The following is a 26,188-nucleotide window of genomic DNA, read 5'->3' as shown; positions in this document are numbered from 1 at the left end:
AATGAGGATGAAGACCGTGAGCCCCCTGTGGGACAACCCAATCACCTTGTAACCTCCCCAGCACTTAGAACAGTGCTTTGCACATAGTAAGCGCTTAATAAGTGCCATTATTATTATTATTTATCAATCAATCAATCAGTCAATCATATTTATTGAGTGCTTACTGTGTGCACAGCACTGTACTAAGCGCTTGGGAAGTACAAGTTGGCAACATATAGAGACAGTCCCTACCCAACAGTGGGCTCTATTTATCGAGTACTTACTGTGTGCAGAGCACTGTACTAAGCACTTGGAAAGTCCAATTCAGCAATAAAGAGAAACAATCCCTGCCCACTCTGGGCTTACAGTCTGGAAGAGGGAAGACAGACATCAAAACAAGTAAACAGGCATCAGTATAAATAAATAGAACTATAGATATATACATAAGCGCTCTGGGGCAGGGAGAGGAGTTCATCTTGTATCTATCCCAGAGCTACCCCTCTCAGGATGGCATCTACCCCAGTCCTCTACAGTCTTGCTAAAGGAGGGAGAGTCGAGCAGAGGCCTACTTATTCCATTCCTAGCTTGGGCAGTGGCTAGCAAGTGGAAAGGAAGCCAAAATTCAGCTTTGCTGGACATCAGCTGCATAGGAGAGAGTCTAGGGTGGAGACTCAAGATTACTGAGCGGAAGAAGGCAATGGCGCAGCGTGGCTCAGTGGAAAAAGCCCGGGCTTTGGAGTCCGAGGTCATGGGTTCAAATCACGGCTCCGCCAAGTGTCAGCTGTGTGACTTTGGGCAAGTCACTTCTCTGGGCCTCAGTTCCCTCATCTGTAAAACGGGGATTAAGACTGTGAGCCCCCCGTGGGACAACCTGATCACTTCGTAACCTCCCCAGCGCTTAGAACAGTGCTTTGCACATAGTAAGCACTTAATAAATGCCATTATTATTATTATTATTATTACTTCCAGGTTTTTACCAAGAAAACACTATGGATCCCCCCCTTTTAGACTGTAAGCCCTGTGTGGGTGGGGATTATCTCTTTTTATTGCTGAATTGGACTTTCCAAGCACTTAGTACAGTGCTCTGCACACAGTAAACGATCAGTAAATATGATTAAATTTGATATCATATTTGAAATCATATTTAATATGATACCAGAACGATTGCAGCCGGAGAGTGGGATGTTCTGGGAGAGTTGCGTCCCTGGAGTCGCTATGGGTCGGAGACGACTTGACAGTGTAAGACAAGACCCCATTGTGCAGTAGATACAGTAAATGATTAACAGCTACTATTGTTATTACTATTATTATCATTATTTTTACTATTATTCCCAGTTGTTCCCCAGCCCTGGACCTTGGTGATTTTCTCCAAACTGTTGCCCAAAATGAAGAATTCTGGCCTGTTTCACTCCTTTATTCTGTGAGTCTGATGCAGATAAACTGATATCTTCCCCTTCCTTCCTCTCCCCCTCGTCCCCCTCTCCATCCCCCCATCTTACCTCCTTCCCTTCCCCACAGCACCTGTATATATGTAGATATGTTTGTACATATTTATTACTCTATTTATTTTATTTGTACATATTTATTCTATTTATTTTATTTTGTTAGTATGTTTGGTTTTGTTCTCTTTCTCCCCCTTTTAGACTGTGAGCCCACTGTTGAGTAGGGACTGTCTCTATGTGTTGCCAATTTGTACTTCCCAAGCGCTTAGTACAGTGCTCTGCACATAGTAAGCGCTCAATAAATACGATTGATGATGATGATGATGATGATGATATCTGCTTCACAGTGTTACCCCAGATGGGTCCTATCTTTTCTCGATCTGAGTCTGAGGGGTTTTGTAGAAAGCGGAATTCTGATTTTACTTGCAGCATAGAAAGTCCTCTCCTCCCATTTGGGAAGGGAAAGAGACTAAACTGCACTTGAAATGGCGTGGATTGGTGGGCTTGGCCCGGCGAGAGGTTTCGTGTTGTGTTCCGGTGAAAGATTAAGTCATACATGATGTCTTTGGGTAGGGACTGTCTCTATATGTTGCCAACTTGTACTTCCCAAGCGCTTAGTACAGTCCTCTGCACACAGTAAGCACTTAATAAATGTGATTGATGATGATGATGATGATGTCTTAGCGGTTCATCGGTATTTATTCCGATAAAGACGATGAATTTTTTCAAAGAAGGACTATAGCAAGGGGAAAAAATGGTCCATTGGTTTAGTGCGAAGTCAAGTACCAATATCTGGCGAAATGTGGATCGTCTGAAGCAAGATCATCACATTTTAGCAAGAGAATCACTGCGACTCTGACCCCTGACCTCTTCGGCGGAGCCTAGTTAGGGTCAGAGTCTCGGACTGTACCGGGAGATTTTTTTTTCTTTTCCCTGAGAGAGGGCAGTTAGAATAATAATAATAATAATAATAATAATGATGTTGGTATTTGTTAAGCGCTTACTATGTGCAAAGCACTGCCCATGTCGGGCTCACAGTCTTAATCCCCATTTTACAGATGAGGGAAGTGAGGCACAGAGAAGTGAAGTGACTTGCCCAAGGTCACACAGCTGACATGTGGGGGAGGCGGGATTTGAACCCATGACCTCCGGCTCCCAAGCCCGCGCTCTTTCCACTGAGCCACGCTGCTTCCTAGCTCTTCCTAGAAGAGTTCTGTTCTTCCCTTACGAAATCAGGGAAGAAAGACTTGTCCCGCTATTAAGTCTCCGGGGGCAATTCATCCCTCTCTTAACCAGGTAGGGCGACACAGCGGCTGCTACCGATTCGCTGACTCACCTGAGGTGTTGCCTCAGTTTCCTCACCAGGAAATGAAGCTGTCCTTACCTTTAGCGCAGGATCAATATAGAGAATAGCTCACAAATGAGCCAATCGCTGTCACGTGAATGATTAACCGGAAACCTTTAGCACACCTTTTTATTCGATTTCTGGGCAGTTTTATGCGGCGTGCTATCCATTCTGCAGATCATCATCATCATCATCAATCATATTTATTGAGCGCTTACTATGTGCAGAGCACTGTACTAAGCGCTTGGGAAGTACAAATTGGCAACACATAGAGACAGTCCCTACCCTCAGGGAAACTGAAATTCCAGACTAGGAGTGTAGTAACGGTTATTCCCCTCTCCAAGACAGTTGTCCTCATTCCCATTTTGACCCCTTACCTATTTTTTTTTGTGGTATTTAAGTGCTTACCCTGTGCCAGGTACTGTACTAAGCGCTGGGGTAGATAGAAGATGTTTGGTTGGGTCGGACACAGCCATTGTCCCACATAGAGGTCATAGTCTTAGCCCCCGTTTTACAGGCCAGGTGATGGAGGCACAGAGAAGTTCAGTGACTTGCCCAAGATCACACAGCACACGGGTGATGGAGCCAAGTCCTAGGTCCGGGCTCTTTCCGATAGGCCACGTTGGTTCCCGTTTTCCCTTTTAATGTCTTCCTGACACCAGTCTCTTATCACTACTCGTCTTAAGGCCTGGCCCTAACTTTAAAATCATTGTGGGTAGTGAATGTGTCTGCTTATTGTTGCATTTTTCTCTTCCAAGCGCTTAGTACCGTGCTCTGCACACAGTAAGTGCTCAATAAATACGATAAAGCCAATGAATGCCACATCCCCCATCCTCTCCTTGATCTGGACCCAAGTCATTTGCTCTTTCCTCTTGTTTATTCTTGTTCTCATACGAGTGTATATATACCTGTATATATGTTTGTACATATTTGTTACTCTATTTATTTATTTTACTCATACATATCTATTCTATTTATTTTATTTTGTTAGTATGGTTTTGTTCTCTGTCTCCCCCTTTTAGACTGTGAGCCCACTGTTGGGTAGCGACTGTCTCTCTATGTTGCCAACTTGGACTTCCCAAGCGCTTAGTACAGTGCTCTGCACACAGTAAGCGCTCAATAAATACTATTGATGATGATGAGTGTACGATTCCCGAGGGCAGGAATTGCTTCTTTCGCTTCTTCCGTGTGTTTGTAAAGCATCTAGTATGCGTGCTTTGTATACACTAGAGTTGTATACAACTCTGGTTCGAAGGCAGTCAGATGGCATCCGTGAGTTTGAGCTCTCTGGAGAGGGATCTTTTGGGCATTGCATCCATGAAAATTCAGTAATAATAATAATTATGGTATTAACTACCATTATTATAGGCAAGCAGTGTGGCTCAGTGGAAAGAGCACGGGCTTTGGAGTCAGAGGTCATGGGTTTGAATTCCGGCTCCACCACATGTCTGCTGTGTGACCTTGGGCAAGTCACCTAATTTATCTGAGCCTCAGTTCCCTCATCTGTAAAATGGGGGTGAAGACTGTGAGCCCCCCGTGGGACAACCCGGTCACCTTGTAACCTCCCCAGCGCTTAGAACAGTGCTGTGCACGTAGTAAGTGCTTAATAAATGCCATCATCATCATCATCAACTAAGCATTTAGTTTGTGCTGAACACTGAAGCAGACACAAGGTTATGAGACCAAGCACACTCCCTGTTCGTTCATTCGGTCGTATTTATTGAGCGCTTACTGTGTGCAGAGCACTGTACTAAGTGCTTGACCACACAGGGCTTGCAATCTAATTTATCCCCATTTTACAGGTGAGGGAACTGAGGCCCTCAGAGTCAAACACAGTATGCCAGATGTAGAGCGGGGTTGTGAATCCCTTTATGTATCTGTATGTATTGTATCTATCTATAATTTATTTATTTATCTATGTATTTATATTAATATCCGTCTCCCCCTCTTGACTGTGAGCTCGTTGTGGGCAGGGAATGTGTCTGATGTTGTACTCTCCCAAGAGCTTAGTACGGTGCTTTGCACACAGTAAGCGCTCAGTAAATAGCGTGGCTCAGTGGAAAAGAGCCCGGGCTTTGGAGTCAGAGGTCATGGGTTCGAATCCTGGCTTGGCCAATTGTCAGCTGTGTGACTTTGGGCAAGTCACTTAGCTTCTCTGTGCCTCAGTTACTTCATCTGTGAAATGGGGGTTAAGACTGTGAGCCCACTGTGGGACAACCTGATCACCTTGTAACCTCCCCAGTGCTTAGAACAGTGCTTTGCACATAGTAAGTGCTTAATAAATCCCATTATTATTATTAATAATAAATCTGATTATTATTAATATGATTATTACTTTTATTATCATTGCTTTTACTATTATTCCTAGTTGTTCCCCAGCTCTGGACCTTGGTGCTTTTCTCCAAAGAGTTGCCTAAATGGAAGAATCCTGGCCTCTCATTATTATATATTGTTATGATTAATAATAACAACAATGATAATCCCAGTCCCCTGACTCCCCATCCTGTGTTTTTTTTCCATTATGCCACACTGCCTCCCTTTTTAATTAATGATGGCATTTGTTAAGCGCTTACTATGTGCAAGGCACTGGTTCTAAGCGCTGGGGAGGATCCAAGCTGATCAGGTTGTCCCACGTGGGGCTCCCAGTCTCCATCCCCATTTTCCAGATGAGGGAACTGAGGCCCAGAAAAGTGAAGTGACTTGCCCAAAGCCACCCAGCTGACAAGGGGCAGAGCGGGATTAGAACCCAGGCCCTCTGGCTCCCAAGCCCGGGCTCTTTCCCCCGAGCCACAGTGGTTTCCCCCGCTTTTTGAGCCCTTTACATTCAGAGCAAGGATTCTCCCAAGCAGTTGGTAAGGTCACTGCGCACAATAAATGCTCAATAAATCAGTCAGTCAATCAATCATATTTATTGAGCGCTTACTATGTGCAGAGCACTGTACTAAGCGCTTGGGAAGTACAAATTGGCAACATATAGAGACAGTCCCTACCCAACAGTGGGCTCACAGTCTTGATTGATTGATTGAGACCACAGCTTCCCGGTTATCTATTTATTTATTTATTTTACTTATTTATTTATTTATTTTACTTATTTATTTATTTTACTTGTACATATCTATTCTATTTATTTTATTTTGTTAGTATGTTTGGTTTTGTTCTCTGTCTCCCCCTTTTAGACTAGAGACAGTCCCTACCCAACAGTGGGCTCACAGTCTTGATTGATTGATTGAGACCGCAGCTTCCCGGTTATCTATTTATTTATTTATTTTACTTCCTTCTTTATTTATTTTACTTATTTATTTATTTATTTTCCTTATTTATTTTACTCGTACATATCTATTCTATTTATTTTATTTTGTTAGTATGTCTGGTTTTGTTCTCTGTCTCCCCCTTTTAGACTAGAGACAGTCCCTACCCAACAGTGGGCTCACAGTCTTGATTGATTGATTGAGACCGCAGCTTCCCGGTTATCTATTTATTTATTTATTTTACTTATTTATTTTACTTATTTATTTTACTTGTACATATCTATTCTATTTATTTTATTTTGTTAGTATGTCTGGTTTTGTTCTCTGTCTCCCCCTTTTAGACCGCGAGCCCAATGTTGGGTAGGGACTGTCTCTATATGTTGGCAATTTGCACTTCCCAAGCGCTTAGTACAGTGCTCTGCACATAGTAAGCGCTCAATAAATACGATTGATGATGATGATGATGAGCTAATTCCCTGGATTTTCGCGGCTGGACGGTCTTTCGCCGCCATCCAGGGGTTTCATGGAGAACTGTACAATCTATAATTTGAGCAAGATCAACGCAACCTCTCCATCCTCTCAAAACCAACCAGATCTGCAATTTAGTTAGTAATCAATCATTCATTCCATCGTATTTATTGAGCGCTTACTGTGTGCAGAGCACTGTACTAAGCGCTTGGGAAGTACAAGTCGGCACATAGAGAGACGGTCCCTACCCAACAGCGGGCTCACCGTCTAAAAGGGGGAGGACAGACAACAAAACAAAACGTATTAACAAAATAAAATAAATAGAATAAATATGTACAAGTAAAATAAGTAAATAAAAAGAGTAATAAATATGTACAAACATATATACAGGTGCTGTGGGGAGGGCTATGCTCTCTAAGCCAAGTGCTCTGCACAGTTAGCGCTCAATAAATACGATTGAATGAATGAATGAATGAAAAATAAGGAAATGGGCGAGTATAAGGATATGGAAGGAATAATAATAATAATAATGATGGCGTTTGTTAAGCACTTACTATGTGCAGAGCACTGTTCTAAGCTCTGAGCACTGTTCTAAGCGCTGGTAGTGCTGTGGAGATGAGGGAGGGGGGAATATCAAGTGCTTAAGGGGTACAGGCCCTCTCGGGGTCACCCCTGGAGAATTTCCAGTACTCTACTGGTCTCAACAACGGGAGGGAGGGTCTTAATTTCTCTGTGCCTCAGTGACCTGATCTGTAAAATGGGGATTAAGACTGTGAGCCCCATGTGAGACAGGGGCTGTGTCCCACCTGATTAGTTTGTATCTACCTCAGCGCTGGCTTAGTGGAAAGAGCCTGGGCTTGGGAATCAGGGGGCTTGTCTGCTGTGTGACCTTAGGCAAGCCACTTAACTTCTCTGTGCCTCAGTGACCTGATCTGTAAAATGGGGATTAAGACTGTGAGCCCCATGTGAGACAGGGGCTGTGTCCCACCTGATTAGTTTGTATCTACCTCAGCGCTGGCTTAGTGGAAAGAGCCTGGGCTTGGGCATCAGGGGGCTTGTCTGCTGTGTGACCTTAGGCAAGCCACTTAACTTCTCTGTGCCTCAGTGACCTGATCTGTAAAATGGGGATTAAGACTGTGAGCCCCATGTGGGACAGGGGCTGTGTCCCACCTGATTAGTTTGTATCTACCTCAGCGCTGGCTTAGTGGAAAGAGCCTGGGCTTGGGAATCAGAGGACTTGTCTGCTGTGTGACCTTAGGCAAGCCACTTAACTTCTCGGTGCCTCAGTGACCTGATCTGTAAAATGGGGATTAAGACTGTGAGCCCCATGTGAGACAGGGGCTGTGTCCCACCTGATTAGTTTGTATCTACCTCAGCGCTTAGAACAGTGCTGGCTTAGTGGAAAGTGCCTCGGCTTGGGAATCAGAGGACTTGTCTGCTGTGTGACCTTAGGCAAGCCACTTAACTTCTCTGGGCCTCAGTGACCTGATCTGTAAAATGGGGATTAAGACCGTGAGCCCTGAGGAGGGTCCCGTTTGGGCCGGGCTGGGCGTGTACTTCCCAGGCGCTTAGTACAGTTCTCTGCACACAGTAAGCGCTCAATAAATACGATTGAATGAATGAATGAGGGGCCCAAGTATGAGGCAGCTTCCGCCATGAAGGGGGGTCCCGGTTGGGCTGGGTGTGGAGCAGCCCGTCATGATGGGGGGGTCCCTGTTGGGCAGCGTGGCTCAGTGGAAACAGCCCGGGCTTTGGAGTCCAAGGTCATGGGTTCAAATCCCAGCTCCACCAACTGTCAGCTGTGTGACTTTGGGCAAGTCACTTCACTTCTCTGGGCCTCAGTTACCTCATTTGGAAAATGGGGATTAAGATTGTGAGCCCCCTGTGGGAAAACCTGATCACCTTGTAACTTCCTCAGTGCTTAGAACAGTGCTTTGCACATAGTAAGCGCTTAATAAATGCCATTAATTATAATTAACTATGAAGGGGGACCCCATTTGGGCCGGGCTGGGTGTGAGGCGGCCCCCAGGTTTGGCCTGGCCAAGCCTGAGGCAGCTCCCGCCATGAAAGGGTGTCCCTGTTGGTCCGGGCTCAGCAGCTGTGTGACTTTGGGCAAGTCACTTCTCTGGGCCTCAGTTCCCTCATCTGTAAAATGGGGATGAATACCGTGAGCCCCCAGTGGGACAACCTGATCACCTTGTATGCTCCCCAGCGCTTAGAACAGTGCTCTGTGCATAGTAAGCGCTTAACAAATCAACCACTTCGGAAGGGTCTGAAATGAGGGCTCCCGAGATGGGTTTTAAAGGCGATTATAGGACTCGAAGAGAGTTGACTTAATTAGCTGTAACTCTAAATCAGTGTTCTGTACGTTTTGGCTGTTGGAAAAAACGTGTGAACTGCAGGATTTCCAAAGTACTAAAATTAGGAATTTTTAAAAAAGAACGTAAGTAAATTCGAGTTCATATAGGTAATCTTTGAAGTAGAGAATAAAATGTTGGCATCCTCCGGTGCCCTACTCTGCCATCATTTAAGTATCTCTGCAGGTTACGTCCTTACGCATCTCCCCCTCCCCACAGCACCTGTATATATGTATATATGTTTGTATGTATTTATTACTCTATTTTATTTGTACAAATTTATTCTATTTATTTTATTTCGTTAATATGTTTTGTTTTGTTCTCTGTCTCCCCCTTCTAGACCGTGAGCCCACTGTTGGGTAGGGACCGTCTCTAGATGTTGCCAACTTGGACTTCCCAAGCACTTAGTACAGTGCACTGCACACAGTAAGCGCTCAATAAATGCAATTGAATGAATGAACAGATGCCATTATTATTATTATTTGGCCTGGACAAGCCTGAGGCAGCTCCCGCCATGGAGGAGGGTCCCGGTTGGGCTGGGTGTGAGGCGGCCCCCGCCATGAAGGGCCCCCCGGTTTGGAATGGCCAAGTCTGAGGCAGCTCCCGCCATGAAAGGGTAATAATAATAATAATAATAATAATAATAATAATGGCATGTATTAAGTGCTTACTATGTGCAGAGCACTGTTCTAAGCGCTGGGGAATTTACAAGGTGATCAGGTTGTCTCACGTGGGGCTCACAGTCTTCATCCCCATTTTACAGATGAGGGAACTGAGGCCCAGAGAAGTGAAGTGACTTGCCCAAAGTCACACAGCTGACAAGTGGCAGAGCCGGGATTTGAACCCATGACCTCTGACTCCAAAGCCCGGGCTTTTTCCACTGAGCCACGCTGCTCCTAGAAAGGGTGTCCCTGTTGGGCCGGGACTGTCTCTATATGTTGCCAATTTGTACTTCCTAAGCGCTTAGTACAGTGCTCTGCACATAGTAAGCGCTCAATTAATACGATTGATGATGATGATGATGTGACTTTGGGCAAGTCACTTCACTTCTCTGGGCCTCAGTTCCCTCATCTGTAAAATGGGGATGAAGACTGTGAGCCCCCAGTGGGACAACCTGATCACCTTGTATGCTTCCCAGCGCTTAGAACAGTGCTCTGCGCATAATAAGCGCTGAACAAATGCCATTATTATCATTATTTGGCCTGGACAAGCTCTCGCCATGAAGGGGGGTACCAGTTGGGCTGGGTGTGAGGCGGCCCCGCCATGAAGGGGGTGTGAGGCGGCCCACGCCATGAAGGGCCCCACCATTTGGAATGGTCAAGCCTGAGGCAGCTCCCGCCATGAAGGGGACCCCAGTTGGGCTGGGTGTGAGGCAGCCCCCTCCATGAAGGGGGCCCTCGTTTGGGCAGGGTGTGAGGCAGCCCCTGTCATGACGGCGGGGTCCCTTTTGGGCCGGGCTGGGCGTGAGGCGGCCCCCGCCATGAGGGGGTGGCACAGTGTGGCTCAGTGGAAAGAACCCGGGCTTTGGAGTCAGAGGTCATGGGTTCCAATCCCGACTCCGCCACATGTCTGCTGTGTGACCTTGGGCAAGTCACTTCACTTTTCTGTGCCTCAGTTCCCTCATCTGTCAAATGGGGATGAAGACTGTGAGCCCCCTGTGGGACAACTTGATCACCTTGTATCCCCCCCCCAGCGCTTAGAACGGTGCTCTGCACATAGTAAGCAGTTAACAAATGCTATTATTATTATTACTATTATTATTATTATTACTATTATAATTATTATGAGGGGTGGATCCCCCGGATGCAGGCCCTGGGCCGCCCTTGTTGGCCGGCCTGCCGCCGCGCACGCGCAGACGCGCCTGGTTTGAAAAATGGAGGCGGCTGTGGGGGTTGTGAGGGCCGAGGAGGTCGTGTTGACGGAGGAGGCGATCCGGGAGAGGTGCCGGCTCCCTCACCGCCCTCTGGGTAACCCCCACAACACGCCGGGCTCCCCCTCACCCGGGCACTGCCCTTGCTCCGCCCACTGGCACTGCCCCACCTCCTGCCTCTGCCCCACTCCCTGCCCTTCTCCAGCCCCTGCCACTGCTCCTGCCCTAGTTTCTGCCCCTGCCCCAGTCCTTGCCCCTGTCTCCTCAGCCCCTGTTGCTGCCCCTGCCATTTTCCAGCCCCTGGCACTGCTCCTGCTCCAGTCCTTGCCCCTGCCTCAGCCCCTGTTATTACCCGTCTCCAGCCCCTGGCACTGTTCCTGCCCTAGTTTCTGCCCCTGCCCCAGTCCTTGCCCCTGTCTTCTTAGCCCCTGTTCCTGCCCCTGCCCTTCTCCAGCCCCTGGCACTGCTCCAGTCCTTGCCCCTGTCTCCTCAGCCCCTGTTGCTTCCCCTGCCCTTCTCCAGCCCCTGCCATTTTCCAGCCCCTGGCACTGCTCCTGCTCCAGTCCTTGCCCCTGTCTCAGCCCCTGTTATTACCCTTCTCCAGCCCCTGGCACTGCTCCTGCCCTAGTTTCTGCCCCTGCCCCAGACCTTGCCCCTGTCTTCTCAGCCCCTGTTGCTGCCCTGCCATTTTCCAGCCCCTGGCACTGCTCCTGCTCCAGTCCTTGCCCCTGTCTCAGCCCCTGTTATTACCCTTCTCCAGCCCCTGGCACTGCGCCTGCCCTAGTTTCTGCCCCTGCCCCAGTCCTTGCCCCTGTCTCCTCAGCCCCTGTTGCTGCCCCTGCCCCTGCCCTTCTCCAGCCCCTAGAACTACTCCAGTCTTTGTCCCTGTCTCAGCCCCTGTTGCTGCCCCTGCCCCTGTTACTGCCCTGCTCCAGCCCCTGGCACTGTTCCTACCCTAGTTTATGCCCCTATTCCAGTCCTTGCCCCTGTCTCAGCCCCTGTTATTGCCCTTCTCCAGGCCCTGTCTCAGCCCCTGCTGCTGCCCCTGCTCCTGTTACTGCCCTTCTCCAGCCCCTAGCACTACTCCAGTCTTTGTCCCTGTCTCAGCCCCTGTTGCTGCCCCTGCCCCTGTTACTGCCCTGCTCCAGCCCCTGGCACTGTTCCTACCCTAGTTTATGCCCCTATTCCAGTCCTTGCCCCTGTCTCAGCCCCTGTTATTGCCCTTCTCCAGGCCCTGTCTCAGCCCCTGCTGCTGCCCCTGCTCCTGTTACTGCCCTTCTTCAGCCCCTGGTACTGCTGCTGTCACAGCTCCTGCCCCAGCCCCTGCCCCTGTTACTGCCCTGGCTCCAGCCCCTGGCACTGCCCGAGCCTCCACCCCTGCCCCACTACTGCCCTTGCCCCAAACACTGCCACCCCTGCCCAAACTCCAGCCCCTGGCGCTGCCCGTCTCAGCTCCTGCCCCTTCTGCTGCTGCCCTTTCTCTACCCCAGTAACTGCCCTGATTCCAGCCGTTGCCCACATCCCGGCCTCAGCCCACGTCCCTGCCTCGGCCCCAACCCTGGCACCCGCCCCAGATACTGCCCAGGCCTCTGCCCTCTCCCCCCGCACCATGCCCCAGCCTGTGTGTCCGCCCCAACTACTGCCCCTGCTGCAGCCTGTGCCCCTGCCCACGTCCCCATCTCAGCCCCCTCCCCATGCCAGGCGGGGAAAGTGACAAGCTATGACCTCCCCCTCCATTTGCCATTTCCACATCACCACCGTGGGAAGCGATTTCTTCAAATTTTGAGTAACTTTTCAGCTACGCTCTGCCACTTGTCAGCTGTGTGACCATGGGCAAGGCACTTAACTTCTCTGTGCCTCAGTTACCTCATCTGTAAAATGGGGATTAAGACTGTGAGCCCCAGGTGGGACAACCTGATCACCTTGTATCCCCCACCCAGCGCTTAGAACAGTGCTTCGCACATAGTAAGCGCTCAATAAATACGATTGAATGAATGAATGAATGAACAAATGCCATCATTATTATTATTATTACTATTAACTACAGTGTGGCTCAGTGGAAACAGTACAGGCTTTTGGAGTCAGAGGTCAGGGGTTCAAATCCTGGCTCCTCCACTTGTCAGCTGTGTGACTTTGGGCAAGTCACTTAACTTCTCTGTGCCTCAGTTCCCTCATCTGTAAAATGGGGATTAAGACTGTGAGCCCCTGATCACCTTGTATCCCCCCAACGCTTAGAACAGTGCTTTGCACATAGTAAGCACTTAACAAATACCATTATTATTATTATTATTATAAAAGCTTCCCTTGCGCTCTCCAAGCCCATTGAAACATTGAAGTGTCACTTTTTTCTGGAAAAAACACTAATTCTCAACAACTCCTGTTTTTAGCTGATGTTCGGTCGCTGTCTATTCCTGGAACTTATCGAGAAAAGATTACTCACCTAGGGAATTCTTTGAAGAATTTTACTCGACTAAAGTCCTTGGATCTTTCTCGCAATTCATTGGTTAGTCTAGAGGTAAGTTTTTTAAGGCGTCTTTGAAATAATTTGTATCACTTATATTAACCGATGGAAGTAAAATATGGTACGGAACTGTGGTATTTAAGCGCTTACTTTGTGCCAAGCGCTGTACAAAGCTCTGGGGTAGATACAAGATAATCAGGTTGGCTGATTATGTGTAGCACATCCACCTTGACCTTTGAGTAATCATTAATTATTGATTGATAAGATTGGGCATTCTGCTAATGTAGAATAATTGAACTCTTTTCCCCCCCTTTTACGTGAATTTGCTTTCCACTTTTACAGTATCAATTTAGTGAAAATTGGAAAAACTCATGGTAAAACTAGGCCAGATTTTTTTTTTCATAGTATTTGTTAAGCTCTTACTGTATGCCAGGCACTGTACTAATCAGTGGGATAGATGCAGGCTATTCAGATTAGACCCATTCCACGTCCCACGTGGGGCTCGTATTCTCCATCCCCATTTTACAAATGAGTTAACTGAAGCACAGAGAAGTTAAGTCACTTGTCCAAGGCCACACAGCAGACAAATGGTAGAGCCATTTGTCACGGATGCATCAACACAGATGTATTAATACCTTATTAAACTATATGGACCAACCAGTTGGGTGCCTTTCTTTGTGTTCACAGGGCATTCAGCATTTAACGGCCTTAGAAAACCTGAATCTCTACTACAACAACATATCCTGCTTAGTGGAAGTTTTCCGACTTCAAACCTTAACCAGACTCAAAGATGTGGACTTTCGCCTGAACCCCGTGGTTAAGAATGAATCTGATTATCGTCTTTTTGTCGTACATATGCTTCCCAGCCTCAGGCAGTTAGGTAGGTGGGTGATTTTCTGACCTAATGATTAGACCCTTCCGAGCTGCCACAGCCTCAGCGTTCATTTTTTTGTGTATTTTTTAGACGACCGTCCGGTGAGAGATAGTGAACGGAAGGCTTCTCTCTTACATTTCACTTCGGACCAAGCATATGAGTTCAAGTGTCCTTCTCCGGCGGCGGTGGGGACCAACGTCGAAAGGTCCGGATAGCAGTAACGTTTGAATACTCAGAAAAAGGAAAATTGTTTTTGTTTCCTCTTCACAATCAGACAGTATAGTTTACAGGCTACACTGCCGCAAGAGACAATCTTTGCATGCACATAATGTAGGAGGAATGTCAGGCACGTATTGGTCCTATCAGTCATGCAGATCTGCATTTGTTGAAAAAAAAAAACAACAAACCTCACCAGAAATAATCTTTTCAAACACCAAGGGAAGGTTTTATTGATCTCTTAATATTCAGGGAGTTCTCTCATAACACGGGTCATGTTCTAGAAGAAACTTGAGTTAATGGGAAAATTGAATCTCATTGATTCATTGAGAATTCGTGGGTTTGGCGGAGAGCGTTTGAAGATACCATCGTGACTGACATTTTTGATACAAATATCTGTGTTATTTTCTCCACCACTAACATTGCCATTTATTTTAATCTTATGATTCCTAATCATCATCATCATCAATCGTATTTATTGAGCACTTACTATGTGCAGAGCACTGTACTAAGCGCTTGGGAAGTACAAATTGGCAACATATAGAGACAGTCCCTACCCAACAGTGGGCTCACAGTTTAAAACGGGGAGACAGAGAACAAAACCAAACATACTAACAAAATAAAATAAATAGAATAGATATGTACAAGTAAAATAAATAAATAATCCTGGCTCTTTGTGACCTGGGACAAGTCTCTTAACTTGTCTGGGCCTCAGTTCCTTCATCTGAAAAATGGGGATTAAGACAGTGAGCCCCACGTGGGACACGGACTGTATCCACTCTGATTAGCTTGTATCTATTCTAGTGCTTAGTGCCTGGCACAATCTAAGCGCTCAACAGATACCATTTAAAAAACTGAATTAAATTCTGTAAAGTTGCAGAACATAGGGAAATGCATGTAGTGTACAGTAAATTCTCCTAAAACAGAGGCAGAGACTAGGACCCTCCTTAATTAGGTCACAACTATTTCTTCTTTATGGATCATACTCGCACTAGTTGTGGATCGCATTATCATCAAAATGAACTCATGTTGGGGAAAAAAGTTCCCCAATTCTTCTGCTGGGCTGCATCCAGATTGTCTAATGAAATGTGTCTTTGCTGTCCGTGTGCTCTATTCAGACAATTAAAAAACGCTGTGCCAAGAGGGATGGGGTTCTGATGGTTTTCTTCCTCCCTTCAGTCGATCTGGTCATCCCAGAACAAAGTACATCAGTTCCATGTCAAAGAAATGCACGCTAATGGATGAAGACGATGAAGCGGTTCTAAACCTAATTGCCAAGTGTGAATGGGATTTAAGTAAACCTCCTGGAATCACAGGCTCAAGTAAAGGAGACTGCGAAGCTGAATTTTATAGTTTGCAGGGTAAGATGTGGTGCCGTCTTTGTAAAAATTATTTCTCTCCTAAGATGAGAATGAGAAAGTAGCTTGAAAGGCTCAGCTCAGTGAGGAAACCAGAGAGGAGGTGGAGGAGGATAAAGAAGCAGGGAGGAGAGGTGACATTTATTTTACTTGTATCTATCTATTCTATTTATTTTATTTTGTTAGTATGTTTGGTTTTGTTCTCTGTCTCCCCCTTCTAGACTGTGAGCCCACTGTTGGGTAGCGACTGTCTCTATATGTTGCCAGTTTGTACTTCCCAAGCGCTTAGTACAGTGCTCTGCACACAGTAAGCGCTCAATAAATACGATTGATTGATTGATTGATTGACAAATGAAAGCTTAGGAGACCTGAGGGGAGAGAGAAAGAAAGCAAGCCAGCCTCGAAGCACCCATTGATTGGCAGATGTCTGATTATTGCATTTGCATTCATTAGAACTTCATATTCCACAACTCCTTGTTTTGAACTGCAAAAGCGAACGTGCTTTTCCTTATCAGTTAATGAAAACTCTCTCTTATCCTACAAACTAGGTTCTAGAGGTGCGCTCAGTCCCAATTTAGGCCAGCATCTTGCCAGCGATGCTTTTAAACAAGGCCGGGAGAAAAAGAAAATGACTGTCCCCGTGGGACTTTCGGATGAGAAGCTGACAGGCTATCACCGCAAGGATCCCAACTTGAAGTTTGAAGATGAGATCGAAGCTTATCACAGGTGTTTGCCTCAGGTTTATTTCACCCCGCATCCAGGTAACCCAGTTAGATCTGTTTGGTGTTGGTTTTTGAGAATAAGAAAATAAATCCTACCCATAACTCTCTCTGTTCTGGTATTACTTGCTTAATAACTTGCTTCAGTAACCATCCTATCATTAAGACTGTAAAAATACTATACTAACTGCTAAGTCCTTTGTATTTTTAGGCTATCATTCCACGATTCAGTTCTGTAAATTGCATACCTTTAAGTGGGCCACCCACTGTAGGCAGGGATGGCTTGATTTTTATTTTCCTAGTTTAACAGCATTTTAAGCAACTAATGTCCCATTCCCTAATGCTGATGACAGTCTCCCTGCCGCCCAAGGTGTTTGCTAATAAACGTTTTTTAAGGAAAAGTGCAATATTAATTCAGTAACTCCGGAGTTTATTTTGCTGATAGTCATCTAATTTTCTATTCTTGCTTCTATTCTAGTTTTAATTCTTTGCTTTCAGATGAGCATAACTTGTGGTATTAATGGAGCATTTTTTTTTTCACCATTCTGCAGAGTCTCAAGGAACAGATGAGCCATTCATATCTTCTCAGAAGACGGTTACGCCCGCCCAAAAGATCTTGAACACATTAGTTCTTTCTGGACTCCAGAGCCGAAGGGGCCAACCAGTTCCGAAAGGGCATTATCAGGAGACTCTGGATCGAAGCAATGAACTCTCTAATGCTGATGACAGCGTAGCTCAACAAGAAGTCTTGGGGAGGGACGGAAATAGAAACTCTTCTAACGCTCACGGAGCTGAGTCTGGAGAACAGAGGCTGAAGAACATAAACACAGTCGCCAGAGCGGTAAGTTCGGTGCCGATAACTTCCGTTCGCCATTAACTCGGGTTCTCTTCCTAGCTGGAAATGAGACTAGAACATTGAGTGGAGGCCACTCGGATGGAGAGGAGGGGGCAGACCCTGGATATGTTGTGGAGGAAAAACCGAGGGGATTATTGATGGCCAGAGTAGAAAAGTGGGTCTGTCGTTTCAGCCTCTGGCAAGAGGTTGAAGCCCCTGTTTCCTAATGATTTGGTGTTGGGTCACCTCAAGTCATTGCCAGTATTCCACATCAGGTGTATCTTGGATGGCTATATTATTGGGTTTTCTCTGTTGACTGTGGCACTTTTTATGCCTGCCCTCTTTGCCTAGGCTGAATTTAATTTGTTAGGAGTAGTGGTGTTTTTGTGTCCCCTTTTTCGCCTGTAAGCTCCCGTAGTGCAATGGGTTTGCTCTTTACTTCTTGAAAATCTCCTCACACATTATCTCCAGTGATTTATCACTTGGAAATCTTTTAAAATGTATTTCTTCAGAACCTCATCTCCTCACCGCCGACCCCTCGCCCACGTCCTTCTCCTGACCTGGAACTCCCTCTCTCTTCATGTGTGACAGACCACCATTTACCCCTCTTCAAAGCCCTACTAAATCTTACATTCTCCAAGAGGCCTTTCTCAACCAAACCCTCATTTCCCCACCCTATTGTCCCCCCGTTTCTGTGTCACCTTGGTTCTGTTCCCCTTATTATTAGTAACCATATTTATTGAGATCCTCCTGTGTGCAAAGCACTGTACTAAGCACCTGGGAGAGTACAGTATAACATCCAACACATCTCCTGCCCACAGCGAGCTCAGAGTCTAATGCACATATCCTTAGAGCCTGCTGTTTCCCCTATCTGTAATGTCTGTCTCCCCCCTCCAGACTGTAAGCTCCTCGTGGGCAGGGACTGTGCCTGTGAACTCTATTATATTTTAGTCCCCCAAGCCTTTAATAGTGCTCTGCACACAGTAAGCACTCGGTAAATACCACCGACGGATTGGCCGACTGCAAAAAACCCAAGTTGAGTGAAGCTAGAAGTGTTGTGGCGACGGGATCGCATCACTCTGAATTTATTGTTTAAATTCAGGCGTCTCCCAGTTGCCATTCAGGCGTTCAGCCAGTGAGCAAAGATGCGAACGAAGCTACACCCTTAGAGGGTCTTTTGGACTTAGTGGACAGATACTGGAATGGTTGCAAGTCACTGCACTGCAATGAGAAATTCCTGGGTAAGTAAAAATGGTTCATTTCTATTCTAGATTAAGGAAGTTGCCCCGCCCCATATTGGTCCCAAACCTGGTTCGGATTTGGGGCGTGAGTTTCTCCAGACCTTTAGAGAAGCAGCGTGGCCTAGTGGGTTGGAAGGTCATGGATTCTAATCTCAGCTCCGCTCCTTGTCTGCTGGGAGACCTTGGCCAAGTCACTTCACTTCTCTGGGCCTCAGTTCCCTCATTTGTAAAAAAAAATGGGGATTAAGACTGTGAGCCCGTGTGGCACAGCACTGTGTCCAACCCTGTTTGCGTGTTTCCACCCCAGCGCTTAGTACAGTGCTTGACACATAGGAAGTGCTTAACATATGCCACTATTATTTATTTATTCTTTATTTAACCCCTTTTCAGCTGTCTCTGTCTAGGAGGGACGGCTCATAAACCATTCTGTACAGTCTTAATCAGCTCCTCAGAGGGTTTTCTAGAAGTAGCACACACAGCACTGAACCATTTTTCTTGGGAAAGGATAAGGGAGTAGTCTGTGAGAGACGTGGATGGAAATGCCCTATAGAAATGAACACCGCAAAACCTAGAGCTCTGGAACTCTCCCCAGATGAAACAATGATATAATAAATCAAAGCCGGGAAAGTCAAACTTGCAATCCAAGTACTTGGATGTAAGTAAGTTTCTCCTCCTCTAGACTGTAAGCTCGTTATGGGCAGGGAACACATCCACTAATTCTGTTGTATTTTACTCTTTTAAGCAGTTCAGTGCTCTGTACGTAGTAAGTTCATTCATTCATTCAATTGGAGTTGTTGAGCTTGCTGAGTGCAAAGCACTGCACTAAGTGCTTTGGGAGAGTGCAATACAACAATAAACGGACACATTGCCCGCCTACAACGAACTTTGTCCTTCACTTTTATTAGAACCAGATAATTATTTGGAATCCAGGGCATTCATATGGTATTCAGGATATCGTTCCTATATTCTTGCCAAAATCAGAATTTCTCCACCATATTGGCGGCTGTTTTAGTGTTTTCAGTAAAATAGCTTGACTCGTTTTTGTATTCCTTAAGAATATTTTAATGGGTTTCATCGTTAAACTCAGAACCTAGTTACCTGTACCAGATCACTTGATTTTTTTTTTTTTTTCCTAATTCCCAGGTCAGGCAAGGCGTATTTTATCAGCCGCACAAGCATCTGTAAATAATCAGGAGACTCAAGCAATCATCGAAGAAATCAACAACCTGATTTTAGAAAAGAAAGCACTGAAACACCACCTGTCTGAACAAGACAAGCTGTACAACACGAAGATCGATGGGCTGGTGTTGGAACTAACTAATGCCCATAAAGAAATGGTAAATCCACTTTTTTAATTTTAAAGGTATTAATCATTTCCTGTGTGCCAGGCACTGTACTAAGCGTTGGGGTAGATAAAGACGAATGAGATTGGACACAGTCCGTGTCCGACGTGGGGCTCACAGAACTAATCCCCATTTTTCAGATGAGAAACTGAGGCACCGAGAACTTGGTATCCAGTGTCTGAGCTGGGAAGATAAATGTGTAAAACTGAGAGAGTAGTGATATCCTGTCAATGTGTTTCCCATCGAACATCCTTGGTGTGGGAAATCTGGCTTCTAATCTGGCAGAAGCCTAGTTTATCCAGTTTTCTTTTTAGCTCACACCTCTTGGACTCCAACTCCACAAATGGCTAAAAGCATTTTTTTAAAGTGGTATTTCATTCATTCATTCCATCGTATTCATTGAGCGCTTACTGTGTGCAGAGCACTGTACTAAGTGCTTGGGAAGTACAAGATGGCAACATATAGAGACAGCCGCTACCCAACAGCGGGCTCACAGTCTAGAAGGGGGAGACAGACAACAAAACAAAGCATATTAACAAAATAAAATAAATAAATATGTACAAATAAAATAAATAGAGTAATCATTAACTATATTTCAGGACACTGTAGTATGCTCTGGGGTAGATAGAAGCTAATCAAGTTGGACGCCGTTCCTGTCCCGCAAGGGGCTTGTAGTCTTCATCCCCATTTTACAGATGAGGGAACTGAGGCCCAGAGGAGTGAAGTGACATGCCCAAGGCCACACAGCAGACGGAGAAAATGACATTAGAGCCAGGTCCTCGGTCTCCCAGACCTGTGCTTGGATAATTTTATAGAGTTGTTCTTTTTTGTATCTCACAGGGGTTGGGAGGACTAAGCAGAAGATCTGCCTTAGAAATGGCTCCCCAGAGGGACAAAGAAATAGAATATTTTTCTACAATAATGACAGCGGGGAATGATAACCGGAGAGTGTGTTGAATTAGAATGATAATCATGGTAGCAATTAACTTATTTTTCCAAACTCAGAAAGTTTAATATTTTCATTGAGTGCTGATACATTTTTAGAACCTATTTCAAGTGATTTGGTCTCATTTCCTGCTGTTTTTTAATGTTATTAGGATGCCTTGAAACACCACTTGGACCAGTCACTGGAAGAGAACAAGAATTTAAAAAGACTTTTGCTAAATGCGGAACAAGATACCAAGAACGCAGACACGTCGGCTACCCTAAATTTGCAGATTACTGGTGGGTTTAAAGTGTATTCTTTAACTTGTTTTGAATTATTAGAAACCACTGAAAAACATTTATGATGTAGTTTACTTTTATTTAAAACCATCTGTTACACAATTGAGAGGATCTATGTCCTGCTTACTGTTATCTGGGCCTGCATCTGAGACAGCAAACCTGATGGAAAAGAGAGTTTCATCAGGATTCAGGGCACATTGATTGCTTTCCAATTCTGTGGTAATTGGCAAATCCAAATGAGGGTGGTGCTACCTTCCCCTTTAGGGACTCAGGCTGTGGAAGATTAGCAGCCTGAACTTCTTCAAAATCCATGAAAGCAAAACCTTGCATCATATCCATTCAGTATTCCCTGAAGGATGAAATTTCTTTCCCACGGTGCTCGTGATTTCCGAGTTACAGCGATCACCCATTTCTAAAAACTCCTGGCGCTTTTCTACACTGGTGCTGTAGGACTTGAAGAAAGCTTTCCTTATGTGTCCTTGCTCTGTACGATAGCAGTCTGGTTTTGCTGTGGGGTCTCTTTGAAATCCTCCGGTAGCATCGTATGAAACTCTTCTAGGTGCTATACAGCGCTACGGCAAGCATCATTTAACAATTATTTAGGCTTGGATGTTATTATTTGAATTAGGTGAACTATCTGAATACCTCTCTCCATCAAGTTCTTCTTAAGATAGTTGGATCTTTTAGACTGTGAGCCCACTGTTGGGTAGGGACTGTCTCTATATGTTGCCAATTTGTACTTCCCAAGCGCTTAGTACAGTGCTCTGCACATAGTAAGCACTCAATAAATATGATTGATGATGATGATGATGATAGATTCCCCTCTTTCTTTAAAATGGACTCCAGACTTTTTAAACCCCAAATTTTAGCTGGAGGTGGAGGGGGCCATAGCTAGCTACTCCTGTCAGTTTTGGCATTTTGCAGCGATGCCCTGGATTGTCGAAGTGTTCAACAACAGACGATCGAGTTGGACACAATCTCTGTCCCGCATGGAGCTCCAAGTCTAAGCATTCATTCAATTGTATTTAATCGAGCGCTCACTGTGTGCAAAGCACTGTACTAAGCACTTGGGGGAATACAGTATAACAATAAACAGACTGTGAGCCTCATGTGGGACAGGTACTGTGTCCAATTTGATTATTTTGTATCTATCCCAGCACTTAGTACAGTGCCTGGCACATAGTAAGCGCCTAGCAGATACCACAGTGATTATCTGTGTGTGTAACTGGACCCAATATTATCTTATACAAGAATTCACAATTTAATGGTTTTGTGATTTGAAATATACAATTGAAATGATAAAGCTATGCTGCTTAAAATTTTGTTCTCTATCTCTGTTCATTGGAAGGCTAACAGGTATTCAATCCCCATTTTACAGATGAGGAAACTGAAGCCAAGAGAAGTTAGGTGATTTTCCTAAGGTCAAATAGCAGAAAAGTGGTAGAAAGGAGATTAGTATCTAGCTTCCCTGATTCCCAGGCCCATGCTCTTTCCACTAGACATGCTGCTTCTCTAAAGGAGATCTATATACAAATATATATATATATATATAGAGAGAGAGAGAGAGAGAGCTCCTTTAAAGATCTCCTATAAAGATCTCCTTTGTGTATATATATATATATATATATATATATATTCACACACATAACTATATGTTTAGGTAGAAATGATTTGTTATGCAGTGCACTTTACGATGGATATAGCATTCACTGTAGCAGCCGCCTATTTTAGGTTGTGTTTTGTTGGGTTCCTTTTAATTATTTACCAACAAATCAGACCACCACTGTAAGCAAATCAAAAGTAAATACCATTGCCCCACCGTCAAAGGTTCCTTGAAAGGAGTTTGGTGATATTTTCTTGTGTTCTTGCTGCCAGGTCATTTCAGTTGTTATGGCCTGGATTTCAATCAGTCAACTGAGGGCTTACTGTGTGCAGAGCACTGTACTAAGCACTTGATCAGGGATATTTGTTGTTTGCTACAGGCTAGGGTAAATATGGGTAATAGCCACTACCCTCTCAGTCCAGAGCACAGGACATCTTGGAGATTCTTAATAGGTCAGATGCGATAACCTGACATTTCTTAGAGCCTTATTGTGGAGCAAGGAGGTGTGGGGGGTGAAAAAGCTAACTAGCAAGCAGGCATTTTAAGACTGTATTTTAACTGTGTATTTTAGTCTGCTTTATCGCTTGATTTTTTTCAAAGAGATTAGTCTCTGAGCCTGTTTCATTTCATTTATTTTAAATTCCCCAAATGGTGGCGGTCCTCCGAAGCGATGTTTCCGAAATGTAAATTTGCTTGACCAGCTCCTTGGTGATGAGAAAAATAACGATCTCACCTGCGTGTTTTCTATTTCAGAGCTTCAAAACCACAATAAGCAGCTAGCTCGTGAGCTTAGCAGCTTGAAAGAACACCTTCAGCACTACGACAAGATTCAGGAGCTCACACAGTTGCTGCAGGAAAGTCACAGGTATTTCACTGAAGGAAGGGGTGGTCTGGGCCGGGAGGGCTTTGGGGGTGAAGAGAGGGTGGGTGATGGGAGTGAGGGGTGAAGGGGCTGGGTTGAGAGATGGTAACCCTCCTCCTCCTCCTCCTCCTCCATCACTTCTGCGGTCTCTTGGGGCCCTTCTCCGGAAATTTGAGGGCCATACTATAGTCAGCCAGTCGGCAGGCCTGCGCTGGGGACTGTCCGTGACTATCCCGTGGTCAGTTGGGACAAAATCCACTTCATGGGATTGAAAACAAAGTGGTGGTTCTCACGCTGGCAGCGAAGCCGCAGGCAGGATCCTCTTAAGATTCCTGTCTCTTCAAAGCGTCACCTTTCAATCAATTAATGGATGGTATTTATTGAGCGCTTACCGGGTGGAAGGCTACTGTTTTGAGCACTTGGAAGGGTACAATAGAGTGGTGTTCGCCTAACGTAAGCATGGTAATCCTGAAGAGGATTTGAAATCCAGTGGAACAAAATATCTTGATTTGAAAGCGGCAGTATATATTTTTCTAATCCACCTCCCCCTAACCAAAGTCACAGTAAATTCTCATACAGAGGCGCGGCATGGCATAGTGGATAGAGCCTGGGCCTCACATCAGGAGGTTATGGGTTCTAATCCCGGCTCTGCCACTTCTCTGCTGGGTGACCTTAGGCAAGTCACTTCACTTCCTCAAGCCTCAGTTCCCTCATCTGTAAAACGGGGATAGAGACAGTGAGCCCCACGTGGGACGGGGACTACGTCCAACCTTATTTGCTTGCACCCACCCCAGCGCTTAGTACAGTGTCCGGCACCCAGTAGATGCTTAACAAATACCTTTATTGTTATTATTATTATTATTATTAATATTCAATTATTCAATGTTATTATTATTTATTATTCAAGGCCCTGCTGAGAGCTCACCTCCTCCAGGAGGCCTTCCCAGACTGAGCCCCTTCCTTCCTCTGCCCCTCGTCCCCCTCTCCATCCCCCCATCTTACCTCCTTCCCTTCCCCACAGCACCTGTATATATGTATATATGGTTGTAGATATTTATTACTCTATTTATTTTACTTGTACATATCTATCCTATTTATTTTATTTTGTTGGTATGTTTGGTTTTGTTCTCTGTCTCCCCCTTTTAGACTGTGAGCCCACTGTTGGGTAGGGACCGTCTCTATGTGTTGCCAATTTGTACTTCCCAAGCGCTTAGTACAGTGCTCTGCACATAGTAAGCGCTCAATAAATACGATTGATGATGATGATGATGATATTATTCGTTCATTCAATCGTATTGAGTGCTTCCTGTGGGCAGAGCACCGTACTGGAAAGTAAAATCACACAGCAGAGAGGGGCGGAGCCGGAATTAGAACCCAGGTCCGCCTTGGCTCCCAGGCCTGGGATCTTCCACTAGGCCACACTGCTTCCATGCTCTGTTGGGTGGAGAAACTGGGGAAAAGGAGAAAGCTGGTGTTTTCCCTGTTTCTTCCAGCTCTTTGGTCTCTACTAATGAGCATCTCTTGCGAGAACTAACGGAGACCCAGCGGCAGCACAGGACCGAAGTAGAGCAGCTCTGTTGGAGCCACAATCAATTCAAAAAGACGGTATTGCTGGACCCTCCTCGCCCTTCTCTGACCTGAATGGCCAGCGGAAGCCGGAAACCTCAGGGACCAACAGGCCTCGGGTTCCAGCGACGCGCGGAGGCTGCTCTTAATTGAACAATTTTCGTACCTCTATTTATTTCAAATAATAGTTAAACCCGGATTGGCTTATTCTTTTCCTTTTTAAAATGGGGTTTACGTGCTCACTTGGGGCCGGGCACTGTACTGCGCTGTAAGAGGAGCAGCGTGGCGTGGCAAGAGTCCGGGGTTGGGGATGTGGGTTCTAATCCCGGCTCCGCCACTTGTCTGCTGTGTGATCTTGGGCAAGTCACTTCACTTCTCTGGGTCTGTTACCACAGCTGTAAAATGGGGATTAAGACTGTGAGCCCCACATGGGACAACCTGTATCTTGCTTGTATCTACCCCGGCGCAGTGCTAAGTAGATACAAGTTATTCGGACTGGACATAGTCCATGTCACTCATGGGGCTCCCAGTCTTAATTTCCATTTTCCAGCTAAGTGAGGCACAGAGAAGTTAAGGGATTTAACCAGGGTCACACAGCAGACAAGTGACGGAACTGGAATTAGAACCTAGGTCCTTCTGAGTCCCAGGCCCGTGCTCTATCTCCTAGGGCAGGTCGCTTCGCGCCGTGCTTCATGTGCAGCTGTCCCAGGAGAAGACAAGGTAAAGGGAATTTTTGTTGGGAAAAGCCCAGTTTTACCTGGAAACTGTATCCATTTTTATTTCACTCTGTATTTCCAAAGAACTTCCTTGTCAGTGATCTTATTTTATCCATAAGGGATCCATATGAGTTGGGAGAGGCCGATGAGGAAACTGAGGAAAAAGGTATGATTCCTTCGCCCATCTCCCGTCCATCTCTTTCTCTTCCCTGCCCCTCAAAAAGCGGATTTTTTTCAAGGTTTTTGGAACTACTGTTGAGAAAAGACGGGCTGTGAGAAAAGACGGGCTCTACTGGATAGGGCAAGGTTTGCTTTTAGCATTGGCAATTTTGACGGAAACTTCTTGTAGAGATGGGGTTAGAGGGGCTTAGCTCACTTCTTATGCCATGCTCCATCTGCCATTGGCAGAGGGAGACTTCCGCTAATCAGTCTGGGCTCGTTACTAGTCGGCATGCATATTT

General features: G+C 45.6%; 1 protein-coding gene across 1 annotated transcript; it reads left to right on the top strand.

The window, feature by feature from the left end:
* The first annotated feature begins 10,712 nt into the window (after positions 1-10,712).
* Positions 10,713-25,203, top strand: CEP72 (centrosomal protein 72). The gene is made up of 12 exons (XM_038770291.1): positions 10,713-10,806; positions 13,097-13,224; positions 13,858-14,050; positions 14,135-14,249; positions 15,440-15,621; positions 16,167-16,379; positions 16,889-17,178; positions 18,275-18,413; positions 19,557-19,750; positions 20,854-20,980; positions 23,337-23,448; positions 24,939-25,203. Exons 1-12 carry the CDS (start codon positions 10,713-10,715, stop codon positions 25,084-25,086), a joined length of 1,935 nt encoding a protein of 644 aa, XP_038626219.1. The 3' UTR covers positions 25,087-25,203.
* Positions 25,204-26,188: the final 985 nt, after the last annotated feature.

This window comes from Tachyglossus aculeatus, chromosome X3 (assembly GCF_015852505.1).
Source record: "Tachyglossus aculeatus isolate mTacAcu1 chromosome X3, mTacAcu1.pri, whole genome shotgun sequence".
Classification (NCBI taxonomy): domain Eukaryota; kingdom Metazoa; phylum Chordata; class Mammalia; order Monotremata; family Tachyglossidae; genus Tachyglossus; species Tachyglossus aculeatus.
This window is presented reverse-complemented; position numbering and strand designations above follow the sequence as displayed.